Source organism: Vigna unguiculata, chromosome 1 (assembly GCF_004118075.2).
Source record: "Vigna unguiculata cultivar IT97K-499-35 chromosome 1, ASM411807v1, whole genome shotgun sequence".
NCBI lineage: Eukaryota > Viridiplantae > Streptophyta > Magnoliopsida > Fabales > Fabaceae > Vigna > Vigna unguiculata.
The window spans coordinates 18656927-18683990 of NC_040279.1; the positions used below are offsets into that span (position 1 = coordinate 18656927).

The 27064-nt window shown below is 31.3% G+C and overlaps 1 protein-coding gene across 1 annotated transcript; it reads left to right on the forward strand.

Annotated features, from left to right (window-relative positions):
• The first annotated feature begins 13339 nt into the window (after window positions 1-13339).
• LOC114193275 (uncharacterized protein YciO) lies at window positions 13340-21965 on the forward strand. The gene is made up of 9 exons (XM_028083007.1): window positions 13340-13717; window positions 13953-14068; window positions 14855-14908; window positions 15000-15024; window positions 15221-15343; window positions 15821-15987; window positions 20827-20896; window positions 21331-21429; window positions 21672-21965. Exons 1-9 carry the CDS (start codon window positions 13529-13531, stop codon window positions 21750-21752), a joined length of 924 nt encoding a protein of 307 aa, XP_027938808.1. The 5' UTR covers window positions 13340-13528; the 3' UTR covers window positions 21753-21965.
• Window positions 21966-27064: the final 5099 nt, after the last annotated feature.

Consider the following 27064-nt stretch of genomic DNA (forward strand, 5'->3'; position numbering starts at 1 on the left):
AATGCCCATTAATGTTTCGGGAAACTACGTAGTTACCACTATGGATTTTGACTCTGTTTTTCTTAAATTAAATCGGGTAAAGTAACCATTTTATCATTAGATGGGTAAAACTTTATTAATTTAGTCCATAGGTAAAAAGTTCAAATTGATTCCCATTTTTATAAACTAATGATAATAATTAATAATAAAATAGTTTTAAACGAGCAAATAGTTTTAACAGAAATAGTTGTAAAAAATGTTAACAATAAGACGTAATTGAACAATCTTATGTCATTGTTAAAAACAATTTGAGTAAACGAACAATTTTGTTTTTAAAATTTTGATTTACTCAATTTATTTCTTCAAAAATTAAAATAATTTTTTTTAATTTTTAAATTAGTAAAATACTGTTGTGGGAGTATTTTGTCATTAAAACTGTAAGAATCAATGTGAGTGATTAAGGACTATTTTGTCATTAATTTATAATATTAGAAATCAATCTGAAGTTCTTTTACGTATTCGAAGACTAAAATCAAACACTTTTTATTCCCTCGAAGACTAAGTTGTTATTGTGTCATATTCAAATAAGAAATTGATAATCTATTTATGTATTTTTCTTTTTTATGTTTTGAAAAAAATTTGATTTTGGTCCTAGTTTTTTTTATAAGTTTAGTCCTTTCAATTTATATTTAGTAACAAATAATATTACTCTTTTCAATAAAGTAAAAAAAAAATCAATATCATGTACTTTTTTTAATATCACTATGTGAACCCAAAAGAACAGAAAAATGAAGATAATTAAATTGACAATTAAATAAAGATAAGTGTAATTAAAATTTTAAGACTAAGATTATTTTAAGAAATGAAATTTAAGACAAAGATTTTAGATAATTAAAAATTAAGAAATTAATATTTTTAAAATGAATGTTAAAATTGTGAATTTCTTATAATATAGGATTAAAATTATTTTTTTATCCTAACTTTTGTGTTTGGGGCGGTTGGAAGGAGAGGGTGTATTCATTGAATGTGAGGGGTGTACTAAAGAAGTTTCACGTGCCCTAGCGATAAGAGGTTGCCGGAAATAATGCACCACAACATGAATGCGTGAGTGAGGTGCGGATAAACTTAACATTTATTTTCCTCATTTTACGAAAATGTAGAGAAGAAAAGACGTACATAAAATAAAATAAAGGATTAAATATGATTTTAATCTTTTAAATTTGAGTAAAAATTAAATTTGTTTATTTTTAAAAATTTGGACCAATTTAGTCATCTATCTTTAAAAATGTGAGAATTTAGTTTTTTCAATCAAATTTTATTAAATTTATTTGACGCACAATTAATGAAAATAAGATAAAGGAAAAAGGGATTGATCTTACGCTTAGAGATGGCAAATCAATCCGCTCTTTGTGAATATTGCTCGAACCCGTCCGTTTTGACGGGGAATCCCCGCATTGACTGGGTATGGGTATGGGGAATCTCCAAATTTTTCAATTGGGTATGGGGATGGGTATGAGAATGTACATATCCCCGCCATAATATTCTTCCCCACCATATTTTCGTCTCCGTTTATATTATTAAAATATTCATAATTAATTAAGTAACCATATATATATATATATATATATATATATATATATATATATATATGTATGTATGTATGTACTTTCTATTTTTTGTTTCTTCTAATTATTTGGTTTGTCATGAAACTCATTCGCATCTCTAATATATTTTTCATCTTATCATAACATTTATGTAATTATGTTAAAATGATGTATGTATATTAAAAAAAAAATATGTTTCACATTTGAATATTTCTATTAATTTTAATATTTTATTTATTGTATATTTTCCTTTCACATGAGAATGTTTAATACTCTGAATTTAAGTATGTAATAGCATAAACCTTTCATTTACTTGGTAATATAAAAAATATTTACTTGTTATTATTAATTTTTGTTTAATTTGAAGAACTCTTTTGTTTTGCTAAAACAATTTTTGTTATTTCTCAACCATTGAACATATATAGGGATGTTAAAACAATTTGTACCCGCGGGTATCCGTGGATAAAACCTGCAACGGGTAGGAAACAGATATTAAAAATGGATACCTGCTACCCGCGGATACAGGTATTTTTGATACCTGCATGTTAACGGGACGGGTACGGGTATCATAATCCGTATCCGTGGATATCCATACCCGCTAAACTTTAATTCACAAAAATACTCTTATATATATATATATATATATATATATATATATATATATATATATATTAGTTAAAAATATTTTGAGTCTTCATTCAGTAATGGTGGTGGTCGGATTCTTACCCCACATCGCAATAGATTACTTCCAAATACTGTAGGGGCACTACAAAAATTTTATATATTAGCTACGGAACATTTCGTAGCTGATCCGTAGGTAATCCGTAGCTAAAACATTTTGTGACAGATTAACTATCAAATTGCTAGAAAATTTTCCGTAGCTAAATACAGGTAGCTAATTAGAGAGGGATAAAATCCGTAGCTAATCTGTAGCTAATTCATAGTTAATCCCTCTCTATTCCCTCTCTAATTGAAATAAAAAAGTTTTACAATTTCTAGCTAATTCGTAGCTAATTCGTAGTTAATCCCTCTATATTCCATCTTTAATTGAAGTGAAAATTTTTTAAAATTTCTAGCTAATCCGTAGCTAATTTGTCACAATTTTGTTGTCGTTAATCCGTAGCTAATTTGTCGCAATTTTGTTGTCGCTAATCTGTAACTAATTTGTCGCAATTCTATTGTCACTAATCTGTAGCTAATCTGTCGCAATTATGTTGTCACTAATCCATAGCTAATTTGTCGCAATTCTCTTCTTACTAATCGGTAGCTAATCTGTCGCAATTTTTTCCCCGCTAATCCGTAGCTAATCTGTCGCAATTTTTCCCTCGCTAATCCGTAGCTAATCTATAACTAATTTGTTGCAATTTTTTTCTCGCTAATTTGTCGCAATTTTTTTTATCACTAATTTGTATCACAATTGAATAGTTAATTTATTACAATTCTATTAATCTCCTACAAATATTATTTTTTAATTGCAATTACTTAATTGTTATTCACTCTCTATTATGAGTCATGTCCATAAACCTATGCCCATAATAAAAAAAGACGACAAAGAAAATAAATTATTCACAAAAAATGTCTAAATACCTCCAATATTTGCAATACCTATTTAAAAAGGATAGATAATCAATCCTACAATGATCAAAGTATATCCATCCAACAATACAAAACAACATAAAAGTTTCCACCAATGTATAATAGTTTTAGGACACAAAAGCATTGGAGGGTATCAACAAAAAGTAATGCATCAACACAATTAAAACACAAACAAAGTTTTGGATTCTTTGAGACATGTCTTCATTTTTGTTTCTTCAAAGCAGACAATAATTCTCTCTTAAAAGATTGCATTTGCTCTTGCATCTGTTGTTGCATAGTTGCTTGCATTTCTGCTTGTGCCTTCATTTGTGCTTGCATTAATGCTTGCATATCAGTCTGTGCTTGCAACTGTGTTTTCACATGCTCTTGCAAATTAGATATTTGTGTAGTCAGTGTAGGGATTTCTTCAGTTGTTGGATTTAGATTTTGGGAAGAGGGACCTTCAACTGTTGAGGATGAAACATGTGGACCAATGCCAAGATCCAAACTATGACCAATTCCATAGATTCTACCTTTCCTATTTTCACCACCTATTTTTATCCAAACACCAGAGTCAACTATAGGATGCTTTGACATGTCTTCCCCATATTTTTCAGTCATAGCATTTTCATATGATTCCTACATCAAATCAATATGTTAGCAATATTATATAAATAAGTAATTTAACATTTATAAAACAAACACATTCTTACAATGAAGCTTTTTGCTTTGTTGGACACATATTGACCATCTTTTCGTTTGTGAACTTTGTTGTATAATTCACCATAAGAAATTGGACGTTTGTATTCTTCTTCCTGTAAAAAAAATGCAATTTATGTATAAAAACTCATTACTTTCCTTAATGATAGTAAAAGGACATATTCATCTTACTTTTTGCCATGTTAGTGTGGAAGTTGGTTTATATCAAACATGTACAAAATAACTCCATCTCTCCGTATCATATATCCTTTTAGTAAGTTATCAGCTAACCAATTCCAAAATATTTTTTTCTTTCTATCAAGTGACCAACTCATTTCTATCTAACAGACAATTGCTATCTGATATTGCATTTTGAATGTGACAAATTACAATGCATTATATTTGCAATATTATTATCAAATGTGAAAAGTAAGAATACCATTTTTTTTAGGTGTTGTCCAAAGCTTCGTGATCCTCCTGTGTGAATCATGGCATCAGGCTTGGCAGCCCTATTGCTCTTACCTGCAATAGACTTTTTTTTTCATTCTTCTGTTGCCCATATGCCTACTAATCCATCCCACATCTCAGTTCTAATACCTCTTGGTCCAAGACCCTTTAAGTCTTGAATATTGTTTGAATTTGTCCTTTCTTTCGCCTTTTTCCTTGCCTTAGATAAAGAGTCGGAATATCGATCCATGCATGTTAAATTCCAAATCTTTCTTGCCATACAACGATCATAAGTTGATGAAAAATGATACTTCTCCTACATCAATATAAATTCATTAAATTACTTTATGATACAATAATTGATACAAAAATATTTCATTACATTAACTAAATGATTACTAACCATAAACTCATTGAACAAAATTTCTTTCATATCAGCAGAATATTTTTTCCAATTTGGTGCTGGATTAGGCATCCTCATGAGCAACTCAGATATAATATCTCGAGTCACTGAATCTGGAACAAACCTCCTCCTATAATTTCAGATACTTAGTTTATATAAATTATGATTTAGTAATAAAAAGTGAAACAATTGATAATTAAGTTTAGTTTAACTTACAGATTAGTAATTTATTGCACAGATATAATAGGTCTCCTATCAACTTCATTGTGAGAATTTTCACTTAAAGGCTCCTCTTGAAATTGTGGGTTAGCACATGTTGGGGCAACACAAGATTGGTTACCAATTTTATTTGGTATTATAATCTAAAATGTAAATAATTATAATTTATTTCAAAGTATTTGACATCGAAGAAGCAACCATCCTCCTAATATTGAATATTTGATAATATTATGTTTTTTTACCGTAATTTTTTATTATTTTATAAAAATGAATTAAAATTAATATTGAAGTAGTAAGAAAACGGGTACGGGTATGGGTATGACATTATACCCGTTACCCGGTGGGGATGGGGATGAGACAAAAGTTTGATACCTATTGGGTTTGGGTATGGGGATGGGATGAATTTTTTCTACGGGGATAGGTATGGGATAGTGAAACTCGTCCCTGCCCCGCCCCATTGCCATCCCGCTTATGTCTTTATTCCCACTAAATCTCATCAATAGAAAGAGGAGGAGATTTACCGATCTTGAGCTCAAGCTCAAACTGTCACCTTTTAGTTTTTAGTTCCTCATCTATTTCAAGTTTTTTTATATCTTTTTACATCAAGAATTTGTATTGCAAGTAGGGATGACAACAGGGCGGGTTAGGGACGGGTTTCACTATCACATACTCATCCCCACAAAAAAATTCAACTATATCCTCATACCGAAACCTAACAGGTATCAAACTTTTGTCCCATCCTCAACCCATCGATAACGGGTATATATTTATACCCATAGTCCTACCCATTTTCTTACTGTTTCAATATTAATTAATTAATTTTGGTTAAATTACTCTTTTAGTCCTCTTATATGTTAAGTAGTTTCAAACTGGTCCTTCAATTATTCATTGTCTCAATTTGGTCCTCATGTTTTCTAAAGTGACTCAATTTAGTTCTCTCCATTTAATTTAAACAAACGTCATCCAAACAGTATTGAGGTGGCAAAATTCAACTGATACGTGTCAAGGTTTTTAAGAAGAAGGAGCAATTGACGTGACATAAGTAGAAAAGGGGTCTTTTCTATAGAAGGGAATCATGAAACCCTAATTGTTGGCTAGGTTCCTAAATTCATTCTCCCCCTGTCTTTCGTTGTTGTTGTGAATTCTTGTAACCATATTGTCCCCAGTTTGTGGTGTTGAGAGGCATGTCCCAAGTTAACTCGTGTAAGTCTTGCACATGTTCGGGCAACCAAAATCGTGGTGTGTCCTCTCCTAGTGGTGTGTGGAAGGGGTTGGGTGTGACTCCCATTTGTTAGTGTGGAGAGGTTGTTGTTATGAGAATTGCCAGAACAACTATGAATATTGGGAATAAATTTTGGGGTTGCCCAAATTTTAAGGTTAGAACCGTGAATGTTGTTTCTGATTTTTTGTAATTATTGACTGTAAATATTGTTTGTTTGTTTGTTCTTGATTTGATCAACAAGAGGAAATGAAGAATGTGTTGGGTGTAATTATTTCAAGTGGTGTGGTGAAGATGATATTGACGACAGAGATGGTGTTATCTTCAGACAAAGGAGGAAGATTTTTAGTTTAGAGAAAAGTAATAAGTTGTATGAGAAATGCGTGAAGCGGTTAATAGGAATTGTTTGTGTTGTTGTTGTAGTTAATGTAATCTTAGTTTCAGTGTTGATCAAAAGTCCATAAATTGTTGTGAAGGGTTGTATCTAGTATGTTGTGCACAAACGTTGTATTTGATTTTCATATGATATATAAAGTTACAAAATTATTGTCTTATGTGTATTTGGTATGTGTATATAAACCACTTCCTTCATCTGTATTTGGCATATAGGATTGTTGACACAAAGTCAAAAAGACGCGACAATAAAAAAGTCTATGCAAGAGTTGAATTGTCCAAAAAAGTAAAATTTCTATGCAAGAGTTGAATTACCAAAAAAAGTAAAGTTGCTAAGGCATATCAGCTCCCAATATGACACACTAAAAAAGTCTAACTAAAAAAGTCTAACTAAAAAAGTAGAAGTAGGTCAATTTTTTTTACGTAAATTGCCATGAAATGTCTTGTTATCTCTTCTCATCACAAGGTCACCTTCCATATCAACCACAGCCAAGTAACATAATTTAACAAGAAAATAACATAAATTATATATATATTTATATCAACCACAACCAACTACTATAGATTTATAAAAAGTTTGAACTCCAAAATACAACATCAAGTTTTTTCTCCAAAATACTACATGAAGTGTTTCTCCAAAATACTAGACGAAGTGCAGATGTTCATAAACAAAATACATCAGACTTTGCAACCAAACCCAAAATACTCCATGAAGTCACTATTGTCCATTAACAAAATACAAAATACATAATAATTTTCACGGTTTCCAAAAACGTCCCTTCCTATGTTGAAGTTTTTGCCTAATGTTGGGTTTGCCACATGATGGGGGATGTTATGGTGGAATTGCTATTGCAGGGGATGTGTTGGAACTGGTGGATGAGACTCTTGGATAGTAATTGGTTTAATTGAAATTGAAGCTTGTGTACAAATGACGCTTGGTGGCAAGTTTTCACCTACATCACAACTTGATGGTTGGGTTAAAGACACAAATTGTTCATGTGGCAGATTTTGCCCTTGATCAAAACTTGGTGGTTGGGTTCGAGGCACAAATTGTTCATGTGGCACATTGTCCCCTTGATTAGAACTTGGTGGCACATTTTCACCTTGTGGAGTTGTATTAGCTTATGGTAATGGAGATTGTGGAGCATGTGGGCAAGTGGTTCTATTGTGTCCAAGTTGTTTACATTTGGCACATTTCTTCCTTACCCCCATCTTCAAGTCTGGGTGTCATCTTTCTTTAACTCATATGCTTTTAGTCTTCTTTACTTTTTAGGCCTTCTAGGAAATATACACTTTAGTAGAGGCATCACATCAGGGAAGAGAGTAATCTCCCACATCAAGGTCGTTCATAAGATATACTATTGAGCAATATATTTCTTTATATAAGGACTTGGTAAATCAGTAAGATATATATCGTTCTGCACTCAGATTTAAGAAGTTCATTGTGGACAGAGAGTGACAGCATGGAATGCCAGTAATACTCCATTTCCTACAGTTGCATTCCATGTTGTCCACACTAACCACAAACTTCTCACCAATAATGGATACATGTTTGACCTCAAAAATCTTCTCTACTGACCAATTATATTCATAAAAAGGGAACAAAACAAAGATTCAATATATAAACAATACAATCAAGAGTCAGCAGTACCTGGGAACCCAATATTTTGTTAACTACATCTCCTTATTTAGTTTGTCGCGAATCTTAGGGCATATTGAACCTTCAAAGGAATGTATCTTCAACCTATTACTTGCCCATCTATTCATCATGTATAGCCTTATGTCTTCAAGCGTGGTTACTATTGGCTCACTCCTTGCATCCATAAGCATGTTGTTGAAGGCCTCTAACATGTTAACTAGTGTGTCACATTTCACACTGGTATTGAACCTTGATCTTGACCAATACCTTTTATCAATTTGCAGCACATATCAAATTATTGATATAATAAATGAAAGTATACAGAAACTTAAGTAACACTCAAATACTTGCCTTGGAGGAATAACAATTAAATGTTTGAATGCATCCTTGTTCACTTCTTTGATCTCTAACATAATTTTTCCCATGCTTATGGATGTGTGCACTAAGCAACCCTCCACATTAAACGTTTTAGAATCTTCCTTTGAAATTTCTTCCTGAAATTCTCATACAATCGACACATACAAAACCTTTAATTAAATCTTGGAATGAGTTCATTCAAAGCTGACAACAAACCCTAACAAAAGAAGAATATTAAATGTTTCCAAAAGTTAACTGAATTACATACATTTCATATAATTGAAATTAAAATGTTTACCTTTTGCTAGTCTGATAAAAAGGTGCATGAGGCACAACATTCAACCCTACCAAGATCATCAATTAAAAGGTCTAAGAACCAATACCACATGTCCTTATTTTGAACCTCCACAACTGAGTATGCTATAAGCAACATTTGATCATTGGCATTTCTTGCCACAACTGTCAACAACTCACCACCAAACTTCCCCTTTAAAAAACATCCATCTAATCCTATTATAGACCTACATGATACAAAGATGTCCTTTCATGCTTTTAAACAAACATAAAATCTCTATAATATCTTTTGACTAAAAGAGTAATTTAACCATTAATTTTTATAAAATAATAAAAAATTACTGTAAAGAAAATATAATATTATCAAATATTCAATATTACAAGGAGGTTGTTTCTTCGATATCAAATATTTAGAAAGAATTTATAATCATTTCAAATTAGAATACCAAATAAAATTTCATGAGAACCAAAACATTTATTAAATTTGCAAACATTAACGAAACTTAGTAGATGAAACCTACTTAAATTTTTTAAATTCTAATGAATCTCTTTTTATACACCAATAAATAATACATCACTTGATCAAAATCATGCAAAGAACAAAATTTTTAACAAAGATCTTGTATCTTTTGAACTATATGGTGATAAAAAAAATTATTAGCAATTACATTAAATTTTTATATTATAGTAAATCAAATTTATTTATATAATTATAGTTAAAAAATTACAATATGATAATGAGTTAGAAAATAAAAAATAATTATATAAAATATATCAAAATAGTATTCTACATGATAAAAATAAATAACAAATAAAAATATTAAAAAATTATCAAATGTGTGTCTTAGAAATAATTTAAGAGACTATTGAGTGAAATCGCACAAAAGAAAACAAATGTATAATTAAGGATATGATAAGATAAAAAATACCTTAGAGATCTGAAAAAACTTTTCAAATATCAACATAATCAATGGTTGAGAAATAACGAAAATTATTTTAGCGAAACAAATTAGTTCTTCAAATGAAATAAATAATAATAATAATAATAATAATAATAATAAATTAAAGAAGATAATTTTTTATATTAACTTTGTATTACCTAGTAAATGAAAGGTTTATGTTATTAAACACTTAAATTGAGAGTGTTAAAGATTCTCATGTGAAAGAAAAATATACAATAAATAAAAACATTAAAAAGAATAAAAATATTCAAATGTGAGACATAAAAAATCTTTAGTTGGCATACACCATTTGAACACAATTGCATAAATATTATGATAAAATGAAAAATATATTAGAGATGCGAATGAATTTCATGACAAACCAAACAATTAGACGAAATAAAAAATAGAAAGTGTGTGTGTGTGTGTGTATATATATATATATATATATATATATATATATATATATATATATATATATATATATATATATATATATATATATATATATATATAATATCCCCATACCCATATTTAGTCAATGTGAGGATTCCCCGTCAAAATAGGGACGAATTCGGGCAATACCCACGTAGCATGTTTATTTGCCATCCCTGACTACAAGTGGTACAATCTTTAAATATCTATCGATAGTAAAAGCTTGTTTGAATGGTTATGAGAACATTGTCAATTCAAGAAGGTAAAACTAACACACAAGTAAAGGATGAATGATCTGAAAAATCTTTACTTAATTAAAAAAAAAATCAAAATGATAAAATCAATCATGGTCTTTTGTCTAAAATAAAATAGAGTAATTTACAATAACACCCCTTAAGTTTTTCTTGAACTACACTTACAAATGAAGGATTGACCCCAACCAAGGATGGAGCACATGCTTAAGAAGACTAAGCATGTTTAGAAAGGAAGTTCACTAATCCTTTATCCATTTTCATTGTTTTTCATTATGTTTGAATTTTCCTAAGTTTACTTAGTTAACTCAACATTAGTTGACTAGTTGACCTTTGACTAAGTTTGACTTGTTGACTATAGTTGACTTGACTTAAGGCAACATGTTAATCCTTATTTATGTGTTTTGTAGTTTTAATTAAGGATAAGTATGGTGGATGATGTGGTGTAACCCTAGTGGAGAAGTGGAGATGATGTGGAGCATGTGGTGTAATCCTTATTTGACCTAGTTTTTAGAAGTTAGAGTTAGGATTTATTTGTTTAGAGGCCCCTAAATTCTTCTATATAAAGGGTGCTCCTTAAGGATGGCAACAGGTTGGGTCAGGCACAAATAGTGTCTACCCGCAACCCGACCCGCAAAAAAAAAAAATCCGTCTGCTACCTGCCCGTTTACTCGTCGGGTATCCGCTTAAAAAATATCCGTAGATATTTTTAAAACCCGCAGGTACCCGTGGATACCCGATATCCGCAAATATTTAAAAAAATATATTTTAAAAATTTTTTAATATAAAATTATAAAAAAAATTAAATTAAATTTTATTTATAATTAAATTTGATATAATAAAATATACTGTTAATTTTAATTTTAATTAAATTTAACTTAATAAAATATAAATTAAATATAAATTTTAATTTTTTTGCGGGTAATGAGTATCCGTGTGTACAAATAGTATGATACCCATACCCGACCCGTTTATAAGCACGTATTAAAATACCTGCTACTCACTATTCGCGGGTAATAAATACCTACAAGTAATGACTATCTGTCGCAGATTTTATCCAAAGATATCCACATACGCAGATATTTTTGTCATGCCTAGTGCTCTTAGATGGTTGATAAATTTGAGTAATATACGCTTGTGTTTTCTGTTTTCCGATACACACATAACTTGTTTTCCCATATTTCAGTAAATTCAAGATAAGAAAATATCACAAACATTATTAATAACTTTCCCATATTACACAACAAAAAAAGTTTTAAAGAGGGATTTACTCCATGATAATTAAGATATCCCGATGTAAAATCACATATATTCTAAACTTATACCCTTTAAAAAAAACAAATAGAAAACCAAAGATAACCTAAACAAAACCACCTCAATCCTAAAAGAAAATAGAAGCACCTTTATTGATGCAACCGATAAATCAATAAAAAAAGCAAATAAAATCAAAACTAAAGAAAATCCAATTCAACAACACAGAATCCTAGATTGACCACTAAAACCATGAAGTAAATATTTATCTCTACGTAAATGTGTAAATTGTAGAAGGAATATTATTCCATTTAAGTTTTAAAATCCACATTGTGTAATTCTAATTTAATATTATTTTAATAACTTTAAATTTTTGTTTTATTTTTATCAATTAAACTTATATAATATAAATATATATTTTTGAATTAAATATTTTTTTAGTCTTTTAATTTATAGTAAAAATTGAAATTAGTTATTTTTTAAAATTTGGTCTAATTTAATCTTTTAACTTTAAAAATACGTAATTTAATATTTTTAACAAAATTTGAGTTGTTTATATCATTTTGATACATATTTATTTTAATATTAACTAAAAAATATCATAAAATAAGTTTAAAATATTAAATAAATTTAATGAAATTTAGGTTAAATCATTCCAAATGTCCTCATTTTTATAACAAAATCTTAAGTAGGTCTCTCATTTTTATTTGACTCAATTGAGTCTCTATTTTGGAAAATTCGTTGCAATCAATTCCTTTTCATTAGTAATACAGTAACAGTGTTAAGGTGTTAACTATGTGTCACGTATCAACACATGATTTTTTTTATTTACTTTTTATTTTATTTTTAAAAAATTAAAAAATTGTCCTGTGTCAATCTGACATTGTGCCACATGATAAAGATTGTGTAATGTGGCAATGGGAGTATTACATGTCACGATTAGATGTGAAAAGTCTCAATGTAGTCTTTGTATTTGTTATTTTGTCTCAATTTGGTCATTTTTTTTAAAAACTAAATCACTTTCATCCCGATATCAAATTTAATTTTTATATAAATTTTACGATAGTATTTTTATTATAATTAATATTTTTAACAAAATTAAATTTATTTAAATGTATATTTTGCATTAAATTTTATTTAAATTTTATTTTAAATATTTATATATCTATAATTTATAGATAAATATTAAAGTTGCTTTAAAAGTAAAAGCTTTATAAATTCAAATATAAAATTTTAAAATAATTTTATAACAATTTAAAATAAATATATTTATTTAAAATTTTACAATTTAATTTATAAATAAATTTGTTATTCTTAAACTAATTCTACCATAATCTTCCAAAGTATGGACTCAATTGAGTTAATTAAAAAATGAGGAGACCTCACTATAAAAATGGGATCTCTAAACTAATTTAACCGAAAATTTAATTAAAATGATTAAATTAATAATTTTTAAACTAAAATTAAACTAAAATTTAAAAGAAATAATTTTAATTTTCGGAAGAAAAGAATTCCCGGGAATGATCCTGTGAATTATATGGTACAGAAACTTCTAAGAATATATGTACCGCTCAAGAGTATACTGTGTTGCCACGTATGATCTGAGATAAACTCTTAAACGGCGTCAGTGAAAGAATGACGTGACGTTTAACACTTCATCAACAAACCATGTTCTTTAGCATTGTTTATGTTTGCTGCCACGCCCAAGGGCTTGAAAACCACACAGCAAATTTCCCGGTTGGAGAAGCAGAGCATGCTCAAGTTCCATTTCCACCAAATTCTTCGCCTTTTTGTCTGTAGCGGGTTACAGTGTTGATCAAAAATGCAAACGCTTTTTGTTTGTGGAGATAAGCTATGGCGTTTCCACGCCGATTCATTCTTCGGCTCTCGCCTGTCGCTTCCGACTACTCATTTGCCGTTTTGGCCGCCCAGAAGAAGTTCAGTAGTGTCCATGGTGGTTAAGCGCAGCCCCAAGCGTCTCAAATACACCACCGGTTCTCGCTTCACCAAGGTTTATTTACGCCTCCATAAACTTTGATTGTTACTCTTGAAGAGAAAATAATAGTCCATGCGTTTGTAAAAATATTTCAAACTGTCATGTCATCTACTTTGTGATAGGATGACTCGTTGATTTTTCTTATAATTATCTTAAAACATCATTACAATTGTGATTTCTAATTAATTGAGTGTGCAAAATCTTGAAATTGGATGTAAATTTAACTTTAATGTTAACGGTCGATAAACAGGAAGATGGATTGGTGTACATTGAAGCAGACCCATCTGCCTCTGATTCTTGGAAATTGGAACCGATTGTCAATCTCTTGAAACAAGGTGCGGTCGGAGTCATCCCCACTGATACCCTGTAAGTGCTTCTCAATCCTCCTGGCATAATTTCGAAATTGTTTCCCTTTTTTGTTTAAGTAACTCAACTGCTTATTAGGTCCATTGTAGTTCATTTGACATGCATTTCATTCGCTTGTACTATTACATTTGGTATGGGTTTTATGCTTTTGTTGTGGTATCTTATTCAGCCTGTTTTATTACCACTCAACTTTGTTTGATATAATTTGCAATATCATTTGCATAATCCTAATGCATTGGGTGAACTGGTTAACGTGGAGAAAAATAAATGAAGAAACATCGCATTTTTATGATTCTTACCGCGTGAAACGTGTATATGATGATGAAATCATTGGCTGCTGTGTGAACTCAAATGAAATGACGTGAGCCTAACCCTACTAGAATTGTACTTTTCTAATACAGTGTCACTAAGATGTGCGAGACTTCTTAAATTACTTTGAATGATTTTTAGTGTCACATTAATTAGTGCCAATATTGTCACTGGCTGCTAATGGAGGAATATGGACGAAAGCCAGAAGTCCACCATAAAAGCACACTAGTTATCAGATTTCATTTTAAAACTAATTGGGTATTATGCGAAGTTACTCAACAAATATACATAAGCCACCTCCTAAGAATTTAGGTAGACTTTGTGGGATTTCTCTTCAACCCCACTCCACAAATACTTACCAAACCAGGCAGGCCTACTTGAATAGGGTGATTACTAACATTCATTTTATTCTAGTATTCTTGTAGATGAATTGGAGGTCCATAATTACCCAGCATCTGTTTTTCTCTGTTTATGTAGGTATGCAATAGTATGTGACCTCAGAAGCCACTCTGCCATTGAACGTCTTCGTAGGTAGGTAGCTTTTTGCAAATCTTAGATTCTATTCCTAGATAGATACTCCATTTTCCATGTCATTAACATATGATGTAGTGCTTTGTTGCAGAATCAAGAATATAGAAGCTTCAAAGGTGAGGAGTACAGCTTGTCTTGGTCAATTGTATATGATCTTATAACTGGCTTCCTACTTTTCGCATTATGGTGCATGCTACATGTTTGCAATCACTTTCATTTGTTTAGGTTGGATTGTGTTTGACCAAATTAACAGTTTTCTCGATGTATATCTAATCTTGGTAATATTATTTACAATCATTAATGTACTTGCAGCCTCTTAGCATCTTGTGTCATTCATTTCGGGACATAGACAAGTACACAACTGGATTTCCACGTGGTGATGGTCAAGGCCATGCAAATTTATTCAAAGCTGTTAAGCATCACTTACCTGGTCCTGTAAGTGGGCTCTCTGGTTGTAATGAAAAAAATATTTAATGACTTTGTGAATACTTAAATGATTTTTGGATGGGAAAATTTAATTGGTGTAACATGCCTTTTTCTGTGGTGGCCCCTCATTGCCGCTCTACATTATATAATCAAGTAGGTTCTTATTTATTTCCTAGTGTTTTTTCTTTTCAAACTTGAATGATCTTGATAAGAATGGTGTATTTTGTCAATATTAGATAAAGAATGAAACCCTAAAATTTAACACAAACAAGCTTCAGATTTGTTTGCTGAAAATCGTAAGGAACAAGGAGTTTTACACTTGTAGTTGTTAGGTGAAAGGATGTCTATATCAGTTCATATATCTTTAATTGTTGTGGGTATGTAATTACTTCCACATATTTTTTATTTTACTCATTCATTCTTACACAGTAATGTGTATGCAGTGTAGTTTTAGACTATTATTTATTAATTGCAATTGAGTGGCAGTACACATTCATCCTAATTGCAAGCAAAGAATTACCTAAGCAATGCATAAGGTTTGGGACTTCTTCTGCCAAATATGCATCAAGAAAAAATGTGGGTGTACATATGCCTGATGATGCCATTTGTCAAGCAATACTGAAGGAGATGGATGCACCATTAATATGTACAAGGTTTGTTTAAATTGCTTGATCCGTTTTTCCTCTTTGACTTGAGAAAGAAAGATTGTTTTCTAATAACAAGAAGAGTTGTCATGAGGTAAAATGTGGACTGAGGCAGTCACCCAGAAATCATCACTTTGATATGGCAACATTTAACATAATTTAAGTGACATGTATACTTAAATGTTTAGTATAACATTTAAGTGCAAATAAATCATGACATGGCATCCAAAGATAAGATAATCAAAATTGATAGTGCCATACATGATAAATACAATAGAAGTGCACATCAAATACAATGCAAAATTTCTGAGAATAAAGGGACAGAACGGGGAAATCTGTAACTTCAGTCCAGATTATATGAGGTTGTGTGAATATGAGCATTACAACAAAAGGATAAAGTGAATTTCAGGTTCTAGATTGTAAGTCATTGATGGCTGGAAAGTTCCAATGCTGTATTTGTCTGTTCCTTTCCCTTGAATAGAAGGTATAATTCAGATGGTGTTAGGAGGAAAAACATCCCATTAGCTTAGACAATTGAATTACGAGGTTTTATCTATTGATTGACGAAATTGATAGAGTAGAGACTCTAAATAATATTTTGTTTATTACTAGAACTTATTACACTATGAAAACCTTTATCTGTGTCTATCTTAATCATATCTAAAAGTGAAATAAATTATAAGGAAACGTGGTAACCAATCCTAAATAGTGAAAAAATAGGGCACTAATCCCTAAAAGATGTCTAAGATATTCTTAGATATGATCAAGATAACAGTGAATTTCACATATTCCAATATCCTTCCTCAACCTTTTCTTAACTAAGTTTCAAGCTTGTTGTACATATACCCTTTTAGAGAAAAAAATATCAAATAGTATAATTTGCGGTTGTGCAATTATGAAACCTGGGTGATTCATTGGGAAAGCCACCGAGCACATATGATTGGAAAATATGTGGGGCCTATATGATATCTTTGGGAAAGTCAATGGGGGCAATATGGTATGTCAAGGAAAGTTGGAGGGCCAAGCTGATACCTCTAGACAAACTATTGGGCTTGTTAGGAGGATGCCTCAATATCCTAAAATGAAAAAATCAAACTGGATAGCACAGATCTGAGTAAAGGAGTTAATGAGTCAACAAGGGATAGAGAAAATGATACCAAACAATGATAAAAAATTTGAAAAAGAAGTCATGAACCAAAAAACTGATGAACTACAGGCAGATTTGTCGATCTGTGATAGAAAACACTGATTTTATTATCCATAGATCAAAGATACAGAAAGGATATTGGAACTCTTTATAGAAAATAGCCACACAGAAAATGAACTATTGTAACTGGCTTACAAAAAGTTACACTAAACCAAAACAGAAATATACAGCTGTAACAATATAACCAACCAATGACATTGTCTAACCTCATTTACATCGAGTTTGCCCCTAAGGAAGGAAATCTAGTAGGAGGCAAAGACTTGATGGGAAGATCTACCCACTAGTCTTGACCTGGAATATGTTGACCAACAAGCTGTTCGTTTGTAACCTTTTCTTGAAACAAAGAAAACATCAACCTCAATGTGTTTGGTTCTAGCATAAATAACAAGATTATGAGCCAGACTAATAGCACTTAGATTGTCACAACCATTAGAGTATAATGAGGAACTGAAAGTTCCTTGAGAAGAGTCTGTATCCATAAAATATCAGCTGTGGTGGCAGCTAAACTTAGGTATGCAGCTTCAGTGCTAGATCTTGAAACCACTATGTGGTTTTTTACCACCTTGAAACTAAACTAGGCCCCAAATAAATGGAAGCTCCTGAAGTAGACCTCCTTTCATGAGGATTTGCTGCCAAATCTGCGTCACAGAAAGCTCTGATATCTGGAGGTTGTTGAGTAATGGCAGGACAAACAACCAGACCAGTGTAAGGCTGGTTTGAGATATCCAAATATTCTTTTAACTGCAACCCAGTTAGATTCTAGAGAAGCCAAAAACCAGCATACTTTGTTGACAACTGAACTCAATTTAGGACAAGTTATAACATACTGAAGTGCATCAATAATAGACCTGTAGAAAGAAGGGTCCTGTCACATATTTGAACCATGTTTAGGCAGCTTGCAATTAGACAACAGGAGATGAACTTCAATAAGAAAACAATCCAAGGGACGAAGTTGTTTTAGAGTAAAATTGGAATTAATGTGAGTAATGACTTGTATGAGTGATTGTGAACTGCCAGTGATAATAATTTCATCAACATACACCGATAAGTAGATGATATGATAGTAGAGGTGCGATTATATGCAAACAATAAAGGATCACATTTGTTGGTAGTAAGTCGAACTGAAGAAGAGTAGTCTTCAGCCTTTCAAACCAAGCTCTAGAGCTTCTTTGAGAACATATATGCTTTATTCAACCTGCAGACTATTTATGTTCAACAACAAACCTTTGAGGTTGAGACATTTAAATTTCTTCTTGAAGAGAGCCATGTAGAAAAGCATTATTTACCTCAAGTTGAAAGATAGGCTACTTGTAAGTAATAGCAAGTTACACTAACGGTGTTTGGCAGGTCTTTGGGATGGTGATGCAGGTTTTGTGCATGGCAATAAAAAAAGTTACAAGAAATGTTGAATGGCTATGATGAAATCACTAAAAGTAGGGAAAATGGTGGCTAAAATTGGAGATTGAGACTAGCGCCATTGAAGGAGATGATTAAAAAGAATAGAACAGGGATACTTTTCTAACTACCAGAAGGATAACAACATCTGGAAAACTATCTAAAATAGACAGAAATTTGGGGGAATCTGTTTGGGCGTGCATGAGATATCACAACTGTCCGTGGTTGAAAATTTGATGGACGGTGACCAAGTATGTTTTTGTCCAGAAGATAAATGATATCTTAAAGGTAACAGTACAATAAAGATGTTTAATTTGAAAACAGAATCATAAAAGTAAGGTAAAACTCCAACTTTTGGGCAGTTTAGAAGCGTAATAGTAATGGGTCAAGTAATAAGATGTTGAAATTATGGGATTTTGGGTATTAAGGGAGGATATGCAAGAGTTGAGACTTTGAATATATTCAATTGTATGTTCGAATGTTTCATAATCTGATGATATGTTCATAAAACCTCGGGCCCTGTAATATATGTAAATCAATCATAATCATGACATAACTAAGAACAAAATATATCATGACAAGGTATGGTAACCAATCCCAAGAGATAATGAGGAGATAGGGAAATTAAGCCTAAAGGATGATCTAAATTGTTCTTTGATATGATCAAGATAATAATGAATATTATAGGATTTGTTTAGACAAACTTCTCCAAAAACATTTTATAGGAGAAAAAAATAAGACGAAAAAACTGAAATGAGTTTTTCTAAAAACTAAAATTAACTTATGTATAAATTAAAATCAAGAATTTATGAAGTTACGTGGAAGTGTTTTTACATAAAGTGTTTTTACAAATTAGCTTATGGAAAAACTTATTTTATTTTTTCTCATTTTTCTTTCCTATAAGTGTGGAGAAGTTTATAAAAATGTGCCCATAGTCTAACAACATTCTATTAGAATAAATAGACTTCAATCGGATTTATTGTAAGGTGCTGTGTGCTAGACCTAATTCCTTGATATATCTTTTCGAATTCTCTTTTTTTCCCTCTCATACATTATATCTAATATATCCCAAGTTTAACTTCATAAGTATGAAATCCTAAGAGAGGGGAAGGTACTCTCTCTCAAATTCATTCTAATATTCCTATGTATTTTTCTCAAGTCATCCATTGGCTACAAAGCATTTTAGTGAGGGTAACTGAATGCTTGCACCTCACCTAATGTGGTCACATCTCTAACCTTTTAGCCTCTGGTATCCAAGTAGGAGGTCTATTATAACCCTATATCACAACTCCTAGGCAATTAGACTAGATGTCGGAGATCCCGCATTGATTAGAGATGTAACAACATAACAGTATATAAATGAGCTTAAATCTCATTTAACAAGTCGGTTTTATGAGGTTGAGTTAAATTTAAAGTCCCTTTCTAAGTTAGTATTAAAGCCTATTTGAGTAATGTTTGTTGGGTTTATTATGTTACCTAGTATCAAACCACCGACAAATATGTAGTGTCTCTCTCACACACAGAGGATGTTCAGTGCTTGTTTGTTTTTGGTTTGGAATTCAGCCTCTGCCTATACCCCAAAAAATATTGTTTTTGTCACTTTTTGGTTAAACATGATTCTAGTAAGAGTAATGTTCATGTATCTTTAGTGTTGGACTGAATTTAAATTTTACTTAAACTTGCTTTTGAGATAAAGCTTTCCAAATACAAATTGCAACTTCAAACTTCATTTTAATCAAAATCAAAGATCATAAAATATTGCGTTTTGTTAGAAGTGGGCTTTAAGCCTAACTCAACCCCACAAAACCGGCTTATAAGGTGAGGTTTGCACTTCACTTATATATATATATATATATATATATATATATATATATATATATATATCTCGTGCGTGGGACAAGAAATTAGTGGGTGGTTCGTCAGCGGCCCGATATCGGATGGAACAGAATGTCCAAAAAAGTTCGTTAGGATAGGCTCTAACTTGGCTCTGATGCCATATTAGAAGTCGGTTTTGTAGGGTTGAGTTAGACTTTAAACTCCCTTCTAACAAGTTTATATACGGTCATCTAAACACATACCAAATGAGTGCATGTGCATATATTATATAAACAGTACCTTTTACCCATAACCTTTTGTGCACTACTATTAACTACAGCCTCACCTGGCCCGAGTTGCGTTAATATATGAGGATAATAGTTTATACTTGTACCTTAGCAATACTTTGACATTTCTCATCTTTCTTTTAGCATCAAGTTCCAGAAGGAAGATGAATGGATGATTGACCCAGTTATAATAGCTGATACATATGGACCAGAGGTATCACTCTTTCTATTAACTTATTCAGGGTTAATGAATTTTGTCGGGATAAATAACCATGGAAATAATTAGTTTGACCCCTGCTCTAAAGAAAAGGGAAATATTATTGGCATTATTTGTGCTTGATAGAAATACCACATCATGTACATAGTACACTATATTTGCATAGCGTCTTTCTCTGGGGAACCTTAATAGTATCTGACTGCACACATGTTTTGCATTCTATTTGTTATATAAGACTATTTTGGTATGCTTGGCTTCACAAACCTAAAGGTTTCACAGGTTCGCATATTTGCTGCTATAAGTTTTTATAACTTTTTATATCTTTCACCCAGAAAGCATAGAAGGCAAATTTTAAAAGGAAAAAAGAGAAGCTTTTAACACCTTTTTAGGGTGGTAAATTTTCTCGTAATACCTCTGTTTTGGTTGTTCAGGGTCTTGATTTTGTTGTTGATGGTGGTGTAAGAGTGGCCGACCCATCCACGGTTGTTGACATGACAAAAATGCCTCCCAAAGTACTACGACAGGGAAAGGTAGTAAGCTGTCAATTTGCATGTTCTAACTTTTTGATAGATGAGTTACTAATTTTACTATGAGCATCTGAAGAATGTGATGCCACTCTTTCACTGTCGTGCAATGCAATAATAATGAGTCTGAAGAAACATAGCTAAGAAATGTTAAACACATTTTGTGTTTTAAAATATGAGAAAATGTTTCTTCTTTTCATTAAATACTTTAAATACTTGTATATACACTTCAAATATTTTATGTTCAGGGTCCTATTTTACATTGGATGGAATTTGAAGATGATCAGAAAACTGAGATCGATAAGGATCTCATCCCTGCCGGCATTTGAAAGAAATCATCCTCTCCATTGAAGATTTAGCATTCTGAAACCAGTTCAATACTCTTTACTGACTTTGGTTCGATCTCTCGTAGAATTGGACTCATTTTTCTTTTTGTCGGGGCTAAGGGCAAAAAAGGAAAAGAGGAAAATGTACAAACACAGTAACAATCATGAGAATGTAAAGTAGATAATTTCATGTAAATAAAAGTTCATATTCGCCAATCTCATTTTTCTTGAAATGAATTTCCATAATTGTAGATCTGATTTACTAAGTACTTCTATGTAAAGAAAAAGGAATTTTCTTTGTAAATCAGAACTAATATATGTACAAGGTAAAAAATAAATTTTCAAATGTTGGAATGAGAACATTTTTACTTATTAATGTATGCGTTAAATTAGTTTTAGTCAATGAAAAAATTATTTATTTTATTTATTAACTGCCTATGACGAAGATGTAATGTACTTTTACTAAATGTTGTGAAGAAGGAAACAAAAGATTGCCATTTTTGTATTATACAATGAAGTAGAAACAATTATTTTAAAATCTAAGTGTTTATAAACTATTTTTTATTTATATTTTTATAGAACTGCAAAAAGTAGTGTTGGCTCGATACTGAATGTGTAAGCTCCCAACAATTGCTTCCTGCACCACATGCTTTCTATTTGCACTCTGTTAATGTCAGAATTCCAAACTTGCCCTTGTGGTAATAATTATATGAATTGTAGTGTAATTGATGTAGGATTATCTTGTTCTTTTTTAAGATTCATGAATATGGTGATGATTTTTTAAGAAAGCTAAGTGAAAATTTCAACTAGACATTCAAATAGCATGTTATCTACACTGAAGGCTATTTTACAAAACTTAAAAGAAGGAAATAATGGATTGATTCAAAGTTAATAAGAGTGGAAAATGCATAAAAATACTAAAATTCGATAGCCAAGTAGCATGGAAATCGAGACAAAATAAAGGAATACTAAAAATACTAAAATTCTTGTCCCGCGTCGCCAGGCGCCAACTCTCGGGTTTTACTCTGGCCTATCTCCTAGCGATTTACACTGCTCTGCCAAATGCCACACCAATAATTGGTAATTTACTAATATTTGGCACTCTAGAATAGGTTCCAATGAATCTATTTACACAAGACACTCAGTTCATGCAAAACATGTATCCATGACAAGTAAATACGCTTTCATATCATTAAGTTAAACTCAAATACACAATATCACATGGTCATACATCAAACACAATCATATCCTTGCTTTCATACATCCCAGAGAATCATAATAAATCCACATAAAACCATCAAAACAAATTGTTATACCCAACACACAATTCTAGCAACCAAACAATATACAACCAAGAAAGAACATATAAGCATTGTCCCAAAATATTGCACGACCAATAAAATAGTAATAATGACAATAATAATAATAAAAAAACAACAATAATGATAATAAGAATAATAATAAAACGAAACAATAATAATAATAATAATAATAATAATAATAAAATAAAATAATAAAAAAAAATAATAATAAATAATAATAATAATAAAATAACAATAATAGTAAAATAAAATAAAAATAATAATAATAAAAGAATAATAAGAATAATAATAATAATATTAATACCAATAAAAATAATAATGATAAAAATAATGCTTATAGAAATAATAATAATTATAATAGTAAAATAAAATAAAAATAATGATGATAATAATAATGATAATAATAATATAATAATAATAGTAATAATATTAAAATAAAATAAATAATTATAATAATAGTAATAGTAATAATAATAGTAAAAATAATGATAATAATAATAATAATAGTAAAATAAAATAGAATTAATAAAAATAAATAATAATAATAATAGTAATAATAATAGTAAAATAAAATAATAATAATAATAATAATAATAAGTGTGACGTATTTAGAAGAAAAATTTTAAACATCACGTCAAGCCAAAAGGAAGAATCATAATCATCATAGTGTGCTTGGAAAACTCTTCCGCTGTCAACCCACAATTGAATCCCCACCAAAACCTTATTGTTTCCTATCTACTTTCATGTTTTATGCACAATGTCATATATATTAACACCACAATGTCATATATATTAAGACTTGAACCCAAGTCCTTTTATATAATCAAATACTCTCAACCACTTGAACTAGTGTTATTCCTTGCCTTTTCTTTCCACACTAATTAACTTAGAGATTCCCGCCCTTGCATTTATTAAATAAATATTTATTTATTTATTTATTTTTCTCGGGTCTTACACATGCGCTCTCCAAAATCCCTCTATAAGACCCAGAAAAATTAAAATAAAGAATAAATAATTCATTACGATATTTGTGGATAAGAGATGCATCTAAAAGAATTATATTGTCAAATTATAATAAGGAGTAGTTGTAGCTCAAGTGGTTGTTCGTGTTGAGTGATATGGAAAGGACTTGGTTTGAGTCCTGCCTATGCAATTATGGTGATATTTAAGTATTTATTTTATTTTGCAAGTATGCATGAATGTGTGGTCTGTCCTTGTAATTATTTATGTGCATGAAATGTCATAAAACATGTAATGACTTATTGGTTATGCATATGCTTGGTAATTGGGTGGATGTGAGTTTGAACCTTGGCTAGCATTAAATAATCCTTTTTTTTATTTTTTTATTATTTTGCTATGTTATGGAGAACCTAGAAACCCTAGCCGTCTATAGAGGTGGAGAGGGGTAACAGTTATATGAGTGGAATGGACAGAAAACTTCATGTAAATGCATATTGAAGACCATTCATTCATTTTCGTTTTTTTATTTAATTATTATTTTTGGGATGGAAAATTGAGTGAGGAAGTGAACCAGAGAAGTGGAAAGAATTGGGAATTCATGTGGATGTTAGAGTGAGTGGTGAGAGCACTAAAAGTCTGACCTAAAGAGTACTCAGAGGGTTACAAAAAGTGCTTGTAGGCAAGCGTTGGACCAAATTGGAATCAAGAAGGACTCTAGGAGAGTATTTGGAGTAGGAAATCCAGGTAAGGGGAGTTGTACCTAATATTTTTAATTTCAATTATGTGTTTCGTGGTATGTTGAAGCCTGATTGCTTAACTTCTTCATTTCGCATTGTCTTTCAAAGTTTTTGGGTTTCTACTCAGAAATTGCCTAGCGGCAATGAAGGTCTATCAAGCAACTCAAGCTGTTTAACCCAATTTCTGGGTTCTACAAAGAACCGCCTGGCGGCATTGAAGGCCCGCCAAGCGACACAAACTAGTTTGGGTTCATTTCTACATTTTTTGTGGGATGCTATGAAATTTTTGGATTAATTTGGATTCTTGTACTCTTGATGAATGTTTTGGATATATAAATTGTATGGAATGACTTTGTGGTGACTATACTTGAGTGAACTATTGCATGATTTAGTACGTGGGTTCATGTGGGCTTGGGGTGAGTTGAAGCATGATTTCAAATTGTGAATTATGTAATATTCTATGAAATTGAGTATTAAATTGGTCATATGTTGAGGTTGGAATCATGATTGAATGTGTAATATATGAAATTGGATGAATGGAATGAGTTTTAAGATTTAGGGTTCTCGTAGGTGTAGGAAAAATCTTGGTTCTGCCTAGGATTTGATGCACTACTTAGCAATACTTAACCTACCGCCAAGCGACAGTCCAGTGCAATTGTGCACTCTGCATTTTGATTATGTTGGTTGCAAGTTGGGTTTCTTGTGGGGTTTATCTGGACTTATGTATGTGGTAGTGGTATAAATTGGACAAAGGGTATTGTGAAAGGTCTAATGCATGGTATAAAAATTATATGTTGATGCTAAACTTGATTGGGCATAAAATATTGGAATAGAGAAATGTAATAGGTAGAATTTAAGTTAAAATGGAGGTCAATATCAAGTCTTTCTTTTTGGAAAGTTCTTTATGTGTAGTTGTATTCTTTGCCTAAATCAAGTATGGCATGGTTTAAGTTGATGAATAATTGGGAAGATAACTTTGATTGATGCATAGGAGATGTGAAATTCTATATTAAGTCACCTTGGTGTACAGAAACTGGTACTTAAGTCATCTGAGTGTTACTGTTTCATATTTGCTATGAGCATGCATTATTCTAAGTTGAATTTGAATGTGGGCATGGCTTTAAGTTGTGGAATATATATATATATATATATATATATATATATATATATATATATATATATATATATATGGATGAATGTAGTGAGGTATGATTGTGTAAATCTGAGACATGTTGAAGGATATTGACATGCATTTGATATTTTGTTCTGTGCCTGTGATGATTGGAGTGTGTTAGAGCTTATCTGCATTGCCTAAAAAACCAGGAAAATTGCGTTATTAGTGTAGTGCCTAGTGGTACGGACTGGACTGCCATGCGATAGCTACCAACAAGGGTATCCTACAGCTCGTGGCACCCGATGGTGGATTAGGACCGCCAGGCTATCTACGCTGTGACTTCGCCTGGAGACGCTTAGGCAGCGCCATGTGATAGTGTAAGGGCAGTGTGCATTTGAGTTGGGTTTTGCATGTCTCGTGGTGATGGTTTAGTCTGGGATATCTTTATATGGATTACGAGTGGGGAGGTTTGTAATGGAGTTGGAAACGCGCGATTTATACGAACAAGGAGATTTGTATTGCATGTACTCTTGTGTGGGGAAACAAGTAGGGAGGTTCGAGTGTTCTGTGCTCGCACTTGAGGATGTTATGAGCGGGGAGGTTCATAACAGGATATGTTCATGCGTGTTGAACTACGAACGGGGAGGTTCATAGATTTGGACTACGAGCGGGAAGGTTTGTAGAGTTGGACCATGAGCGGGCAGGTTCGTGGAAGCATATGAAATCACTAAGACCATGATTGAGTATGGGCTAATCTCATATAGGTATAAGACTAGGGTTGTCTACGTACCTTCTAGTGTATAGGTATTGACAAAATGATAAAATGGTTAAGTTAGTTTGGGGGAGGGGTTATATTCTTATTTATGCATGTTCAATTCTTTTAAACTCGCCCTTTCTGTTTATGTTTGGCAATGATCATGTGACTTGTCACACGGGAGCATATGTGATTCCAAGTGAGGATGGCGATGCGTAGAGACAAAGCGGGGGGAATAGCTATTGAGATTTTATTTTGGAACTTTTTTTTGTTATCTTGTAATTTTATTTTATTCAGGCTTTGGATTATGGATTGTAATAAAGCAACTATGGAATATTTTCATTCCACCGCTGTTAAAATTTTTAACTTTCCCGCGCTTGGGAATGATATGAGTTATTGAATTTTTAATTTAACTACATATTTTGCTT